We start from the raw sequence: 16,677 nt of genomic DNA, 5'->3' as shown, positions 1-16,677 counted from the left end.
CTGGGCCAAGTTTTACCTGGCTAAGATTGCTGGCTGGTTTGTTATGCAAAGGTTGAAATGGACTAGACTTCGTGCAGAGCTTTGTGTGGAAAGATGGTGGCCACGTTGAAGGCATTGGGCCATGAGGGGTTAACTTCAACAATGAGAGTGGTTTAATCATTTTGTCAACATTGGATAAATTGTTTTAAAGAAAATGATGTATTCTTTCTTTAAATCAAGCCATTCCACATGCCCAGAATACCAGTTACCCTTTTGCACCAACTTGGCCCAGTGCGGGTTTTGACCCTTAACATAATAACAACGAATGCTCAGTCATCCGTGGCCACAGACACACAATCAAGGTATCATCGGAAAGAGGACACATTATCGTTTCACATGATCTTCATTTTTATATGAAAATATTCGTTAGATTTTCTATAATTAACGTTTACATTTGGGTTTTCCATTATTGATACACCCTGTACATACTTTCTATGCCATTGTGTCCACCGGCACCCGGCATTGAGTGATCGGTCATTCATCCGAAGATCTCCCAAGGTATAGCTCATAAAGCTATATTAAATTACAGTTCCATTCATTGTTGTCAAGATTTATGTCTTTATGGATGGTCACTTGAACAGCAGCACACGAACGGACAGTACCAATGCCAAAACAGGCCAAGGTAAGGCCAGAAGTCATGCGTGAGGGAATCCTACCAGATTAAGAAAACGGATTAAATCTGTGCTGAACTGTGCTGCATGAGCTGTTACGGAGTGGCTCATTTTTGGTATTGAAGGGAGTCCTACGGAAGGGAAACGGAAGTATTCTGTACTGAATTGTGCTGCCTGAGCTGTTACGGAGTGGCTTATTTTTGGTAAGGAAAACTTAAAAGGAAAACTGCATAGTTCTGTGCTGTAGTGCTATTAGGGTTGAGTGTGGTTGAGGGCATGTCGAAGGTCGTGTCCGAATCTCTCGTCTATGGATAATGGCTAGGTCTTCACCCATTACAACTATAGGTAGACGTAGCCGTAGCTCTGGAAGCCCGTTTCAGACGCGACCCAACTGTACATGTAGTCAACCATAATTCTTGATTGTACTCAAGCCTACCCGGTACCCTGCAGGTAGGGATTCCGAAATTTTGATACTGAAACTTCGGCTCGGTACTATTCCTGCCTTTTTAAACCAAAGACCTAAATAATGTGGTCCTTTCTAGGAAAAAGTCCCAGCTTTCACATGGTATCAAATGTGATGCATAGATGTTGCTTTAGGCGTATCGCTGACGAATTTGGAAAAGCGGGACAAAAACTGGGTAATTTCTTCCGATTTCTCTCTCATGAAGTGTTAAATTTCTCTTGTACAGAGTTTTCGATACCATCTATAAAATAAAAAATTGACCACTTTTGGTCTAGAATTACGTTTGAAAAGTTGCAAAAGACATTTCGTGAAGAATCGCCAGGGTAAATTATCGACATCGCTGCCAAACTTTCACGTTGTCGCCGTTTTCTTGCGTGGCGGCAACCAGACAGATATAGTCTTGTACCATATGTATAATGCAAGGCTGGTATTGGTCCTTCACAAGACTTATATAGCCTGTCTTGCGGAAACAGCGATTACGCGAGTGTATACAGGGTGGTTAAAAAAAAAGGACACCCACATTATTTTGACAGCAATTTTCACCTACTTAAAGAATTTATTTTAAACATTTTTTTACATGGTAGTAAAGTATAGGCCTTTAACCATGCATGGTGAAAAAAGCTGAGTAAAAGTCACAAAAATAGTCATATTATCCTAATTTGAATACAAGTCACCAAAATCAGTCTTGTCCACGGGTTATTCTATGCAAATTGGACGTTTTCGTAGTTCATAAAAATTAAAGAACCTTCCCACCAAAATATATTTTCCCCCGGTAACTTTTATTGAAGCTGTCCAATTATTACTCGTGTCAGGGTTAAGATCATCTTCTCAATGAGCCGTCGGCTGAAGTTCATTGTTGCATAACATTACACAACAATCAAATGTCATGCCCTTTCAAAGAAAGCTCCGATAACAGCCCAGTGAAGCGAAGGGAATGTGTACCTCCGTGGAAAAAACAGGTTTCGCACATGAAATGTTCAAATTAGCATAGCTCAACGACAAAATGTGCAAATGCAACGATTTTTTCGTCACATTTGCTTAAAGGTCAGTACTTTTATAACTACTAATCGACAGTTAAAATAATTTTTAAAAATAGGTGAACATTGCTGTCAAATGTGGGTGTCCTTTTTTTAACCACCCTGTATGTTCCGTGTTGTCGCGTTGTGCGAAGCGGGATTGTAACTGTATTTTGCCCGTCTGGGGCATTGTCTGGTTGCATCGCGGGGTGGGCCTGGACATGGCTCGGACATCGTGCGATGATCCGGAAAACAATCATAACCTTTTTTTGTAAAGAGAGACAACAAGACTTATATATATCAAATCATTGTGTATTTAATAATGATTTCAATGATATTAAACATTTTGATAGGAGTGGAAATGTTAGAGTTCTAAAAATAATAATATTGAAATTTTGCCATTTAATTTGTTGTATCGCCAAAACGCAAGCTCCCATGAAAATGATTTTAACATAATTCACTTTGGTGTGTGATTGTCTTTCCAGTGATACCAGTTGTTTTAGGGTTGTAAAAAAAAAAAAATCCAGAAAGTGCCGGACTTCCTACTGCAGGCTAAAGGCCTGAGTTCAGATTCATTTTCATACTCTATAGCCACGTTCCTGGATGGCTCTTTTTTTCCTCGTTCGTTTTTCGATAGTCAATTTCCAGGCATGGGGAAAACTAAATCATCGAAATTTCAGAGGCTGCGTGGAGAACAAGAGGAACAAGATGCGTTTTTGCCCGAGGAACCCGCAGTTCCCGCGGATGTGCAAAAGTGCTGCAAGGAGAAGATACGAAACCTCGCTGCATTTTGGTAAGTGGTGAACGATTCGCACACCATGTTGTGCAGTATTATTTTGTTTGTTTTAAAACGAAGCTTGTATTTGAAAAACGGAATTTAAGCGCTTAACAAAAATAACTTCAGCAATTTGGTTCATAAATAAACACATTGAATACTTTATTTCTCAAGGCTGTTCGAGGCGTGCAGTTCCTACATGTACGTCGTCATGCTGAGTGCTGCGTATGACATTCTAGGAGGCCAATACGAGGTACATGCTGATGTTTCACAGAATGTTCTCTTCTGTAGGTTATGGAAACATCTGTTAGTCATTAACCACAGTCTGGATTTGCTTACCACATCATGTGTAACCTGATATTTGTTAAAATTCAGGATTTCTTTTCACTGCCAGAAACACCGGGGCAAACCCCTTCTCTTAGCGATAAGTGTTACTGGGTTCTTTAACGTGCATTACACAACTCACAACACCTACAGCTTTACGTCCCATTTACGGGACGAAGCAACGTTGGTGAAGTGCCTTGCTCAAAAGCACAAGCACCATGTCTCCACGGTCAGGATTCGAACCCGTGCACCACGGCACACGAGTCGAACACCGTAACCATTGGACCACAGCACAACATATTAAAAAGGCGTAAAAGGACCCTTGGATCCCACCTTAAATTTACTCTTCTTCCTACATGATTAAACCAGATTGGAAATGCAACGTCCCAGGAGAACGATACATCAAGGGGGAGATTCGACTGCAATCCTCTTTCAACAGGGGTAAGTTCAAACTGTGGACTTAATATGCTGAGGGCACTATAAAGATGCCGTTTTCTTGGTCCAAACAGAAGAAATTGTCATTTCAGGAAGACACTGCTTAGTTTGAGGGGTTTTCTGTTCAAATGGTGAACCTAAAATTTGCTCATTGAAAAGATTTTGTGAGAAAACCTTGCTCATTGGCCTACTGTCATGTACTGAAACAACAACGACTAAACGAAGAAAAGAAAATTTACGACAGCATAATATTCTAGAAAATTGTTATGCTGAAATATCTGCAACATTGAATGTTCTGCCTGAAATGACATCACACTTTTGCTAATGAATATACAAATTGTCCGTAACATAAAAACCAAAAAGGTACCAAAATGCCCTAAAAAATTGCAAAATAACAAATTTAAAGAAGGTTAAATGGAACACAAAGGTGTATTTACAAAGGACGGCATTAAACAAATTACATTACATGGGCCCTATTAGCTTATGTGCGCATGTTCAAAATGAGGCAACAATAGAAAAGGACCAATGTGTTTGCTGCAGCTCCCAAGTGTCGCAAGAGTCACCATATGGGAGACGTTTGAGACGTTTGGTGGCAGAAAAACACACCGGTCCAATCTATCACAACAACTTCATTTAGGGCCAAGTTCGGCACTTGAAACGTACACAGATGAACAGCTGGTTCTACATCCAATATAATGCGTTCGAAATCAGATTGAAACTGGCTTGAAATCAGTCGGATTTTAAGAGAGAGGATTTGGTGAACTGAAAATACGAGAAAAAAAAATCTACTCGAATACGCGATTTCAGCCACAATCATTTTTTGGGGGAGGGGGTGGGCGACAACGACATGTTTGTCCTCACTACATTACAGCAACTGAAATGTATAGTTGCAATCAAAAGCAAAATGAAACATCCCTCTGTCAGTGTCCTGTTTATTTGTTTATATTACAGGCGGTTCTTCTGGCAAATGTTCTACCGGATATGTTTGTTACGCTGTCAGCACCGTGGTATCTTCATCATATTTCCTATGAGTGAGTTTACTTCTGGAATGGGTTTGAGGCCGGGCTTTGAGGGTTTTTTTTTCTTTGTAACAAGTCACTTCTTTGCAAATATGGGACGACCTATATTGTCAATCTTGGATTGGAGTAAATTGGACTAGGGTTACATTAATGGCCTTTGTTTCAAAACCACTGAACCGAATCGACCAAAAACTTCAACAAGAAAAAAATGTTTGGGCTCATCAATTCTATAATGGAATTGTTTTCCCCATAAATGATGAGAATTCTGTACACGCTTCAGATGGGCATTTTTGTTGGGACACCCTGTATAATGACAAATAGTTACTGCTTCTGCGTGCGCCTCTGTCCATCGGCGACGAGGCCACACTTATAAGCTCTAGTTTAACAGTTCAATCACACTTCTATCCTCTTAATCATGTCGATGCCGCCTCTTAATCCTAAAAAGGCAGGGGCGGAATCCGCTCCCCCCCCCCCCAACTTTTTCCGCGATAGCCTTGAATTTTTTTTCCGCGACCCGAGCTGTTATGACTTTCTACCCTCGAGCCTTGCGCATCTTTTGATACCAAAAAAAAAAAAAAATCCGGCCTGAATTTCCCATAGACGTAGTGTACACAGAGCAGAATTGCCATTCATACATATGAATAATTAATTAGCCATAATTCCAAACCCCTTTGACCTATAGTCATGAAATTTCTTGGTTATGCTCATAAAGAGTTGTGCTATGCATGTATTGAGTTTCAAAATTGTTCGTCATTCGATCGCCGAGATCTTAGGGGGGCGGAGTCCGCCCCCCCCCCCCGGCTGAGAGATGGTCAAAACAACCCGGCCCTTTTAGGGTTAAAAGCGGCGTCAACAGACTTTACATACACAAACTGCAATACACGTCATAAACGTCACGCGAGTAAACCAAGTGAGAATGTACGTTTATTTAAAATTCGAGGCAAGAAAGACTTTTGTATCGACATTGTATTTGATTTAGGGAAAAACAGCCTATATGGTGGAAGAAGCAAATAACAGGTTCCTCTTTTACAATTGACAGTATTAAGGTCTTCTCTACTGTGACGTCAGCCGTACTGAGCTGCCTGATTGTGTCCCTGTCTCCAATTCGAGCACTAACTATATTTGGTAAGTTACAACGGGCTCTCCTTTCCACGCTTTCGATAAATGTTCTATTGGGCTAAATCAATTGAACCCATTCACAGCAAATCAGTACGATCATGTTTTGATTTCCTTCAAAATCTACCAGTATTTCATGCCTTATAGTTTGACTGTTATTTTTTGTTGTATAGCTTTATTTCTTTAACATTTCTGAGTTACTTGTATCTGGTAAAGAAATGGAATACATAAAATAAATATCCATTTCACTCTGCTTTGATAATGAGCCAGTTTGGTATTTCAACTGCGCATGCACACAATGATATGGGTCACGGGTCTTCGGGATAATCGAAGGCGTACCGTATGAACCTGCGCGGACGGTCGCACGCATAGGTCTATATCAACCAGAATGGGCGTCCGCGTAACATCGCGTATCATCACGTCAGCGATTTTATCCCGAATGATCTTTGACCTGGACTAACGGTACTTCATCGAGATACCGAACTAGTACATGACCTCGGGCTCTGTTTTGACCTATTATCGGTGGCAACTAAAGATGAATAGCCGTATAAATGACTTCAAGGTTGGATGAATAGTAACAATAAAAACTGTTTCCAATTCATCTTTCCAGGCGTTGTCTGTGCAGGCATATCCGGTGGCCTCGGAGAATTCACCTGCGTCAGTCTCTTGTCCTTTTACGACAAGTAAGAATTGTATTATAATTCTATTGATTTAGGTAGGGCTGAACCCAATTCACTTCGTGGGATTACAACCCAGGTCAACTTTGGGAAGGCCAGGAAATCAGTACCACAAACACGTATGGCTCTTCGTATTTGTAGGCCTGCATTATGCATTGCAGTATACATGTATGACCATTCCGTGTCTTATTCACAATTACACGAACCAGGAATCCAATAGAGTAGCGTACCCTTGAATAGCACAGGGACTAAGTTGGAACAAACACATCCTTCTGTGAAAAAACACATAGACGCACACAAGAAAATAACGCCGAAATGTCCGTTCTGCACCTTTTTTTTTTTACAGCTGTTTGTGAAGTGGTAAGCCTACACCAGATATATTTGACACAGAACGTGAATTATCATTAAAAAAATTGGTCTCTGAAAGAACCGACAATATTGCATTGATTTGACATCTTCTGTAGATTCGAAAGTTATTATTTCATTTCTTCAGGAGTGTGGTGTCCGTCTGGTCATCCGGTACCGGTGGCGCTGGTATAGTGGCTTCTATTGCCTATGCCGGACTGATCGAAGTTGGTATGACACCGAGGAACGCGCTACTTGTGCAGGTCATTGTGCCATTGGGCATAGTGGTCGGGTAAATTGACGATGATTGCCTTTCATGATGGGGCGATATTGCCCAGTGTTTAGTGGGTCGAAAACAATCTCTTGCTATTCACATTCGAAATGTTGTGGGTATACAATGGACTCGTGTCCAACCTCAGAGATACTGTACGGATGTCCTTGGGCAAGACACTCTATCAGTATTGTTAAGCTTTTTGGGCAATTCTACAGAAAGTGGATACAGTATAGGCTTAGGTCTATCCTGAGAGGTTGCCCTGCGTGTCGTCAGGCAAGATTCTTTATCAATAGTTTCGTGTCCATACCTGGGAGTGTAGCCTAATGCAGTTAATTATGTCTGAATAAGACATCTTTTACAGCATTGATATGTTTACTTCTGAACAAGTTTAAATGACTTTTAAAAATTCACATTCGCATTGAGACGAACATATGAGATTGATCGTGTGCAGGTATATGACCGCAATTGGTAAATTACTCTATCAAATCGTCTCACAACTGGTACTCTCAGCACAGTTTTGTCATTTAGGCCTACCCTATTAAGGAGCGACTGTACTTTTTAATTTACGCACTGCTCCCTGTGCTTGTTCTAGTTACTGGTGCGTTTTGGTCAGAGTCCCGACATCGAAACTCATCCAAAACGACGTTCAGGAGGACGATGATCCAGACCGCCTTGAGGAGTACGATCCATTCCAAGGCAAATGCGAAGACGCTGAAGAGCGCCATCTAACGTTTGAAGAACGAGCCAAGTACTTTCAGGTCAGTATTGAAGAATGCCCAGATTGAAAACTAACAAAGAAAGAAGTAATATTACGCCATTTACGCTTGGCTATAGAGGATCATGGAGATCGCACATGAAGGTGACTGTTTTCAGAAAAAGACCCGTACTTATAAAATATGTATGTACAGTTACCCCAAACCTATACTGATAAAACCATACTGTATTAAAGTAATCATTGGAAAAGTAACAACACACCGTAACCATTTTGTTTTCTCTGGCATGCAAGTTAATTGAACAAAAATAAAACACTCTATTTGGAGAAAATAACTCTAGAATAACAAATTGTATTGATATGCAATTTCGTTTGATAATTAGTCGAGATGTAATAACTTAAAAAGTGTCAAAAAATCGACTGGAACTGTGGAAGGAAAAAAAAATACACGACAATAAACAGCAGTGTGTCAGGACGCTCCATACTTTTTGCTGTCATCAATTTCTTCCAAAAGAGGGCGCCCTATTACCATCTGCCAATTAAATAGAAATAAAACACTCTTTGTGGAGACAAAAACTGCAGAACAACACATTGCATTGGATTGAAATTGCGACCGATTATTTGCCATGATATTGGAAATTAGAAACTTGACGCGAACCGTGGAAGAATGAATTTTAGATGATTTAAAGAAAATAATTGTTTTAATCACGTTAAATTCATTCCGAATATTAGTCTCTTTTAATTGAACAAAAAATAAAACACTCTTTGTGGAGACAATAACTCCAGAATAACATATTGCATTGGATTGAAATCTCGTCCAATAATTGGCCATGATTTTGACACAAGAAGTTTAAAAATTGACGGGTTCCGTGAAAGAATAAAAATAATTTAGGATGATTTCAAGAAAATAAGTGTTTTAATCACGAAAAATTCATTCCGAATCTTAGTCTATTTTAATTGAACAAAAATAAAACACTCTGTTTGGAGAAAATAACTCCAGAATAACAAATTGTATTGATATGAAATTTCGCTTGATAATTAGTCGTGATGTAAAGATACAAAGTCATTCTTCTCGATTATACGACTCAAATGAAGATCAGATTTCGATGACTACGGAACAAAGGGGCTTAAAGAAATAAGTTTTACTTTTAGAACAGTGGCAGTGATCTGTGTTGTGTTCACAGTCTATTTGAATAGTGCCCTCTAGAGACGGGTTACACGGGGCCGCGCCATGTTGGATGGTGCACGAATAAAGCATTACTCTGAATTGCATGCTCTCTCTCAGTATGAGCTCCGTGCGCTACCAAAAGAGGGCGCCCTTTTACCTAGCAACGACGTCCCATGGCCGGTACATTTCGCTGGTTGACACGCACCGTTCCTTGTGTGTGACGCGCGTACACCAGGGGATTTGTTCTATGTACACGCAGTGGCCGCACCCCCCATCTGTACTTCCTTTGCCGGTGAGGGGGTACTTGTGAACGGAGCGGATTGGAATTGTGACCCATGTAATACCCATGATTTTTTTTTTGAATCGCAAACTAATGTGAAAATTATTGTCAGGAAGTTCCTTTCTTAACACTCTATCTTTTTTTTCTGTAGTACCTATTGAAGTACATCATTCCTCTGTGGCTTGTGTACTTCGGCTCATACTTCATTAACCATGGCTTGGTGAGTAAGTCGCCATTTAATCTCTGTTAAATTATAGTGATGCATTCATGTCATCATGAATGTCTTAAAATCATATTTCGTCCATCAGATGTAGATACTAAATTATACCCTCGTAATTCATTTTGGGTTGTTCAAGGGCGGATCCAGGGGGGGGGCCAAAGGGGGCCATGGCCCCCCCCAAAACGAAACCAATTTTTTTTTTTTTTTTAATGTGACATTGCAATAAAGGCAGGCAATGAGTACACCACCATCTTTTCCTCAAAAAAAATTGGTTAAAGTGGTCAGAAATTGCCTCAGATCGCACCACAGAGCATCTAGAATCCAAAAAATTTTCGGGGCCCTCACGGGCCCCGAACCCCACGCCGTAATTTTTGAGACTCACTTTTTTTGGGGGGACCAAATTTTTTTTTGGCCCCCCCCCAAAATTGTGTTCTGGATCCGCCCTTGGGGTTGTTAGAGAAGGCTTGAAATTCTGTTCATAAATACCTAAGACAGTTTACCCATTCCTATTGGTCGAGAGCCCGTCACGTGGCCGGTCTTAAACGGATGATAAAGACATAGCTAGCTGATCTGAAACACTTTTCCAGTGTCACATGAAATTTGGACTCCTAAAAATCCAGTGCCTCTTACCGTTTAATTGGTTGAACGTGCGCAATACTACCGGTAAGTCAGTATTTTATAGTCCTAAATTCACAACGCAACACCCCATCAGGTGCATTCTGCGCGACATCGCTCAGTACGCGCGACGCGCGCGCCAATCTTCATAAAATGAGTTGTCGACATCTTATTGGCGAGCTGGACACTCCACAATTTAGCCAGAGGGGTGTTTCACTTACGCGAAGTGAACTTGTTGAACAAAATCGGTTTTTTTTGACCGAAAAGTTTTGATTTTTTTTGACCGAAAAGGTATTTATGAATGGGAATAAATATGTGCTTGGTTGGTATTAATCACTCGGTTTAAACCCGCTTGGAGTCTTCGGCTCGGGTAATTATCAGCACCCAGACTCCAATCGGTCTTAAACAGAGTGATTAAAACCGACCAAGCACACGTTTATTCCCTTAGTGAAGGTCGAAACGAATCGAGGACTTTTTGTAAAAATATGCAGAAATTTAGACGTGGGAGGCTAGGGCACCAGTCCCTTATATTCTCTGTCTGCCAAAAGTGTATTTTTGTTGGCAAACGAATTATAATTTTCCACGCAATGTTGCAGTTAAATAAATTTGATTTTGCTTTGTAATTTTGATGCAGCTGGAGTTGATCTTTGTGCGAGGAATTTGGTTGTCACACGAGAGTCAGTACAGATGGTATGAATTTGGTTGAGTTTATTGCAAAGCGGACACAACACTTAGATGAAGAAATGATTTATGAAGATCTAAGATATCTATATTTAAGTATTGAATTTTTAAACAGCAGATATCAAAACTTGGTTCATCTCAATGGAGATAAAAACGACAATTTAAAAGAACACGACAAGTGGTGGTTTTTATTATGGGAGTATCATGTTGTTCACGTTGTGCGAGGAATTTGGTTGTCACACGAGAGTCAGTACAGATGGTATGAATTTGGTTGAGTTTATTGCAAAGCGGACACAACACTTAGATGAAGAAATGATTTATGAAGATCTAAGATATCTATATTTAAGTATTGAATTTTTAAACAGCAGATATCAAAACTTGGTTCATCACAATGGAGATAAAAACGACAATTTAAAAGAACACGACAAGTGGTGGTTTTTATTATGGGAGTATCATGTTGTTCACCGACAAAATTAATGAAAATAAAATAATTCGAGTTTACAGTTTGATGATTTTGAATTCAACAAAGAAATACTGAAAGGCGTGTGATCTTTATGCTGCGACCTTATTTGTTGACATTGATCAAACGTCGAGACCCCGTTGTTGAAGGATAATCGTTTGTCAACCTTATTATAGTTTCATCGCTTCGTAACCGAATGATGTATATACTTTTCAAGAATGATTGCTATTAGAAAGTTCCATATATTGCTTAAAATTACGGTGGACAAAGCATCTTTAAGGTGTTCTTGCGTTCGCAGGTACGAATCTCCTTCTTTTAATCAAGTGAACAACATTGTATACAGTCGACTCTTGTTAAGACAGCTGAACATAGCCAAAATGTTTGTCATTTCAGAATTTTGTATTAAGAGGATCGAGCGTTTTAGTCGCCTTCATTGTGTGCATATATGTACAATTGGGACCAAGGCTTTAAGTTTGGTATAAGAAGAATTTGTATTAACAGCGTTGGTATTAACGAGAGTCGAGTGTACTTCGGACTTTTCCCTTGTGAAATTTGTATTTCATACCATGCAGGTTTCAAGTGCTGTACCAAGTTGGTGTGTTCATATCACGGTCTTCTATCAACCTGTTTACTTGTCGCATACTGTGGATATTTCCTATTCTTCAGGTAGGTTACCGCACTTATTTTCTTCATCGACTTGATCGTTTCTTACGTCCTGTTCTATCGTTCTCCATTGTTATCGTATTATCGTTTCATTCATTCCTTTCTGAAGTGGGCTGTGCTGGTGTTGATTCTATCTGGTGTGTACTTCGAATGGACGCCGAGTATTTTTCTCATCTTCGGCATCATCTTCTTCGAGGGAATCGTCAGTGGCGCGTCCTACGTCAACACCTTTTACCTCATCTCGCAAAATGTGAGTAAACTCAGTCATTAAGTGGGCATCGTTAAGAACCATGGGCGTCGCGACGGGGGCAAGGGGGGCGCTTGCTCCCTCCCCCCCCCCCCCTCCGAAAAGCAAAAAAAACAACCAAAAAACCGCGAAGTCATATTGCTGTTAATTTAATGGGTGGGGGAAATGTCTGTGCCCACCCTCGAAAAATGATGAATCAAGAATATGCTGGAAAACTACATGGATTTGGGGGGAAATGTGCTTTGCCCCCATCTATAAAAAATCCTGGCGACGTCCATGTTAAGAACATTACAGAAACTGTAAACGCTCCTTAACCCTAAAGGGGCCGGGTTATTTTGACCATCTCTCAGCCGGGGGGGGGGGGCGGATTCCGCCCCCCCCCCTAAGATCTCGGCCATCGAGTGACGAAAAATTTTGAAACTCACCACATGCATAGAGCAACTCTTCCTAAACATGCCCAAGAAATTTCATGACTATAGGTCAAAGGGTTTTGGAATTATGGCTAATTAATTATTCATATGTATGAATGGCAATTCTGCTCAGTGTACACGACGTATATGCGAAAATTCAGTTTTCACGGCGCGTAGCGCCGAAAAAATTTTCGCTACGTGCCAACCCGTGGTCCGATTTTTATGTTTTTGGTATCAAAAGATGCGCAAAGCTCGAGGCTAAAAAGTCATAACAGCTCGGGTTGCGAAAAACATTTTTTTAGAAGCTATCGCGGAAAATGTTGAGGGGGGGGGGGATTCCGCCCCCCCGGCCCCTTTAGGGTTAATGTGTTCTTTGGTTACGCGATGACTTACGGACGTCTGATAGAAAGAGAGCATTGAAATGCAGGAGTATAAACACTCAATACACTGTTGCCTTTTTGTTTAAAACTGAACTCGCAGATTTTGAACACTCATACTGATGGTAATGTCGAGGTCCTATCAGCGCCGTTCGTATATAATCATAGCATGGTCACACCTCAGCCTAAGGCCCCTCCATAAAACTCAGTTCACTAATTTCACTTTGGCGTGTTTTTTTTTTTTTTTTTTTAAATTGACAGGAGGATCCGAAGTATAAAGAATTTGCTATGGGAGCGACAACAGCTTCCGAGTCATGCGGCATTGCTATCGCCGGTATGATCGCTATTCCAGTACATGATGCTATCTGTAGGATTTAACGGGAAGGGCAGTGTTCATTTGTTTCTCTCAATGTTTAACATGCTTGTGTTGCAAGTCATGACTAACATCTAGGCAAAATTTATCATGTGACATAGGTGTAATTGTTTTCTATTTAGTAGTTAGGCCGATTTTCTGGAGACGGTGACATCACTTTGGATGGGTTTTGTCCGTGTTACTCTAAATTATATTGATGTCGATAATCTGCGTGTTTTCTCTTAATATTTGACAGGCTTGTGTTGCCAGTCATGCTCAACTTCAAGGCAAAATTCCAATCTACCTAAAATAAATAGTTTTTGAGTTGTCGAGTGACACAGGTGTGATTGTTTATGTGTTTAATAGTTAGGCCGATTTTCTGTATATAGACCGTGACTTCACTTTGGATGGGTTTTGTTCGTGTTACTAAAAATTATATTGACGCCGATAATCTCTATTTTTCCTCCATATTTAACATATATATCTAAATTATGTGAACACGAAGAATGTAGACATTTCTCGTGACATCGGGAAATTATATATCTATACATTCGCTGATTACAGGAGGGGCAAAAAAACCGTGAAAACCCTTTTGGGAGAAAAACGGGAAATTCCCATCCGGCTCATTATTATTATTAGTGTTTAGCCAAGTTTGTTTACTCGATCCGTAAGTCAGCACAGCTATATACTTGTATTATCAGTGAAGGCAGCGACCATTAATGCAGAAATATTACTGACTGAATGTTTTATGGAGTTCAGATTTGAATGAGATAGGAGAAGTCATGGTTCTCAACTGCACATATCATGCAAATTATTCAATATGATTGTACCAGTTACAGCAAAGCTTGAGGCATAACCTTTTTTTTCGCAAAAGGAATCTTCAGTGTCATGTCAGTGGATTGTCTCGTTTCACGAATCTGAATAAGTAGTGTAAACAGATTTGTCATATACAAAGGAGTTCATTTTGTTTATGCATGATTGCGTATACATTGCAAGAATAGCCCTTTTGGTACTCAATTTTGTCAGAGAATGACTTCCAGCATAACATCTAGCAAACGTATCGAATGGTGGAGTTCAGAATGCACACTTCATGATTATCCGCGCCGCTCTTTTTTTAGACATTTGTTAAGACTATTGTCATGAGATATGTACCGTCCTCCCAAACAGTACTACAATTATCTAAAGATGGCATTAACTAAGCTAACAAAAAGAGCGTGCAGGCTGCTTTGGGGAAAACAGTCGCGGATTCTATTTAGCATACCTAGTTTAGAGGAAACTGTTTTCTTTGCGTATTCAACGTCTGGGCCGCAACTTAAAGTTTCATCAATATTAACCCCCAAGCATTTACAAGAGTTCACTTGTACAACTGGACTACCAGCGATAGGCCTGCTGACATTAATATTAAGGTCAGTACTGCAGACGTTTATATTACGACAGACAGTTCCCGCCCGAAGCTGTTAGCTTGGAACTACAGAAAGCATAAAGCAGCATAGGCAGTAGTAGTGACCACTGTGCGTATGGCGCGCCCTCTATTGAAAAAAATAGCATTAAACCGCTTGGTACATTTGTCTCCGTGCGAGAAAAAAAAGACAGAAAAATGTAGTTACAAAAAGCGTTCGAGAAAAATGCCCTTGAAAAAAAGTGAAACAAACGAACGTCGTTGGAATTTCTTGGGTTATTGCACAAAAAGGAGTGTGACATTTTTGCCATGAACGTTGCTTTCATTCGGATATTATTTTCACGTTTAAAACACTCAATTGTTTCGATCTCATTTTCTTTCTGGTTGGACAAATTCCCATAAAAATATGTCCCCGAATTTGATACATCATGAAGAATTATTTGACGGAATTTCAATTAAATTTAATTGGTAAATCGTGACTTATCATCCGAACCACAGAGTTTTTTTTTCACGGTTAAAATACTAAGCTGTTTCGGTCATATTATTTTTGTTGGTTGACGAGTTCTCGTGAAATACTGGCGATCGTGACACATTGTGAACAATCATTCCTCTACGAAACAATGAGTTGATACATTTAGCGTTTCTTGAGATATTGCCCGAACCATGAGTGTTTTCTATTTACTCGGTACTATGATACGATCCGTGTTGACGTTATGTAGGCAGTAGTTACCACTGTGCATGTGGCGAGCCCTCTATTGAAAAAAGAAATATATAGTATTAAACCGCTTGTTACTTGCGAGGAAATAAAGCCAGGAAAGTGTATTAATACAAAAAATGTTTTGATAAAATGCCCTTGGAAAAAAGGGTTAAACAAACGAACTTCTTATTGCCCAAAAAGGAGTGTGACTTTTTTGCCATGAACGTTGCTTTCATTCGGATTATAGCTTTCACGTTTTCACAAGTTTTATCAAGGCAGTGGAAATTAGCCGGAGACGGCATACCTTTAGTAAACGTTAGCTTGCCGGATATGCACTGAACATGCGCAGTTACTGTCTTTAAGACAGTTTCCGTTGACAAATTTTAGTCTGGCTCCATGCCAACATTATTGTTGTAACTTCGTATTCACAAGATGGGAATCAGACCATTTTACAATTTCGGACTTTAGCCTAAAAAAAAATGTCTAGCCCCGCCCCCCCCCCCCCCCCAAATCCATTAAAAACAAAATTGCACTAGCAAAATGAAAGAATGTGACGTACATGGGAACGGTCTCCCCCTAGAGAAATAGTCATGAGAAGGGTGCAATTGTACACTTTTAGTTAATATAGTGTGCCTGATTGTAGGATTTTATAGCGCTCCACATTGAAAATATGGCACGATCGGATCGAGCCACCCCCCCCCCCCCCCCCCCACCCACCTACCTATTGATTTTCGGAGGCCTAAGTGTCTGGAGAGAAAAAACACGGTCTACATTTCAGCACGCCTACCTGAAAAAAATTCTGGATCCAACCTGCTAGCCCCCAAAAATATTGGCTCTAGAACCGCGCCTGCATTATGTGTGATTGTTATTCTGTTCAATGGCTGGGCCGATTTTCTGAAGAGCGTGACTTCCCTTTGGATGGGTTTTGTCCGTGTTTCTAAACATTATACTAATTGACGACGACAATCTCCATATTATATTATAATAAACAGTTTTTGAGTTATCGTGTGATATAGGTGTGATTGTTTTCTGTTTAATATAGGTTTTTCCGGCCTATTTCCTGAAATGTTCATTCACTTCTGAAAAATCGGTCATTCTTTTTCGTCTGAATTTGAATGCATGTCTTTAATCCCATTTCAATTCAACGTTCAATCGTTTTCATTGTCCGTGCATTCGGTTTTGAGAAACGGACGGCCAGTTACGTTACCTGTGCATTCATTCACGCAAGCATACATTTTTTAAATTGATTTCAGGTACAACTTATTTGATTGACGTTAATGAAAAAGAAAACCCTAATTGTAT

The 16,677-nt window shown here is 40.0% G+C and overlaps 1 protein-coding gene across 3 annotated transcripts; it reads left to right on the top strand.

Annotated features, from left to right (window-relative positions):
- Positions 1 to 599: 599 nt before the first annotated feature.
- On the top strand, positions 600 to 14,257 carry LOC119734915 (battenin-like). 3 transcript variants are annotated; one of them, XM_038208550.1, is made up of 14 exons: positions 600 to 766; positions 2,767 to 2,922; positions 3,079 to 3,157; positions 3,598 to 3,669; positions 4,615 to 4,694; positions 5,722 to 5,807; positions 6,409 to 6,481; positions 6,969 to 7,112; positions 7,687 to 7,852; positions 9,406 to 9,474; positions 10,724 to 10,779; positions 11,803 to 11,896; positions 12,003 to 12,143; positions 13,189 to 14,257. In XM_038208550.1, exons 1-14 carry the CDS (start codon positions 738 to 740, stop codon positions 13,303 to 13,305), a joined length of 1,362 nt encoding a protein of 453 aa, XP_038064478.1. In that variant the 5' UTR covers positions 600 to 737; the 3' UTR covers positions 13,306 to 14,257. The 3 variants fall into 3 exon arrangements, with proteins under 3 accessions (XP_038064478.1, XP_038064479.1, XP_038064480.1); XM_038208551.1 differs by having other exon boundaries at positions 603 to 853; XM_038208552.1 differs by lacking the exon at positions 600 to 766 and adding an exon at positions 984 to 1,100.
- The last annotated feature ends 2,420 nt before the right edge of the window (positions 14,258 to 16,677 follow it).

Source organism: Patiria miniata, unplaced genomic scaffold (genome assembly GCF_015706575.1).
Source record: "Patiria miniata isolate m_02_andy unplaced genomic scaffold, ASM1570657v1 HiC_scaffold_28, whole genome shotgun sequence".
Taxonomy (NCBI): domain Eukaryota; kingdom Metazoa; phylum Echinodermata; class Asteroidea; order Valvatida; family Asterinidae; genus Patiria; species Patiria miniata.
Note: the sequence above shows the minus strand (reverse complement) of the source record. Positions and strands in the feature narration are given on the sequence as shown.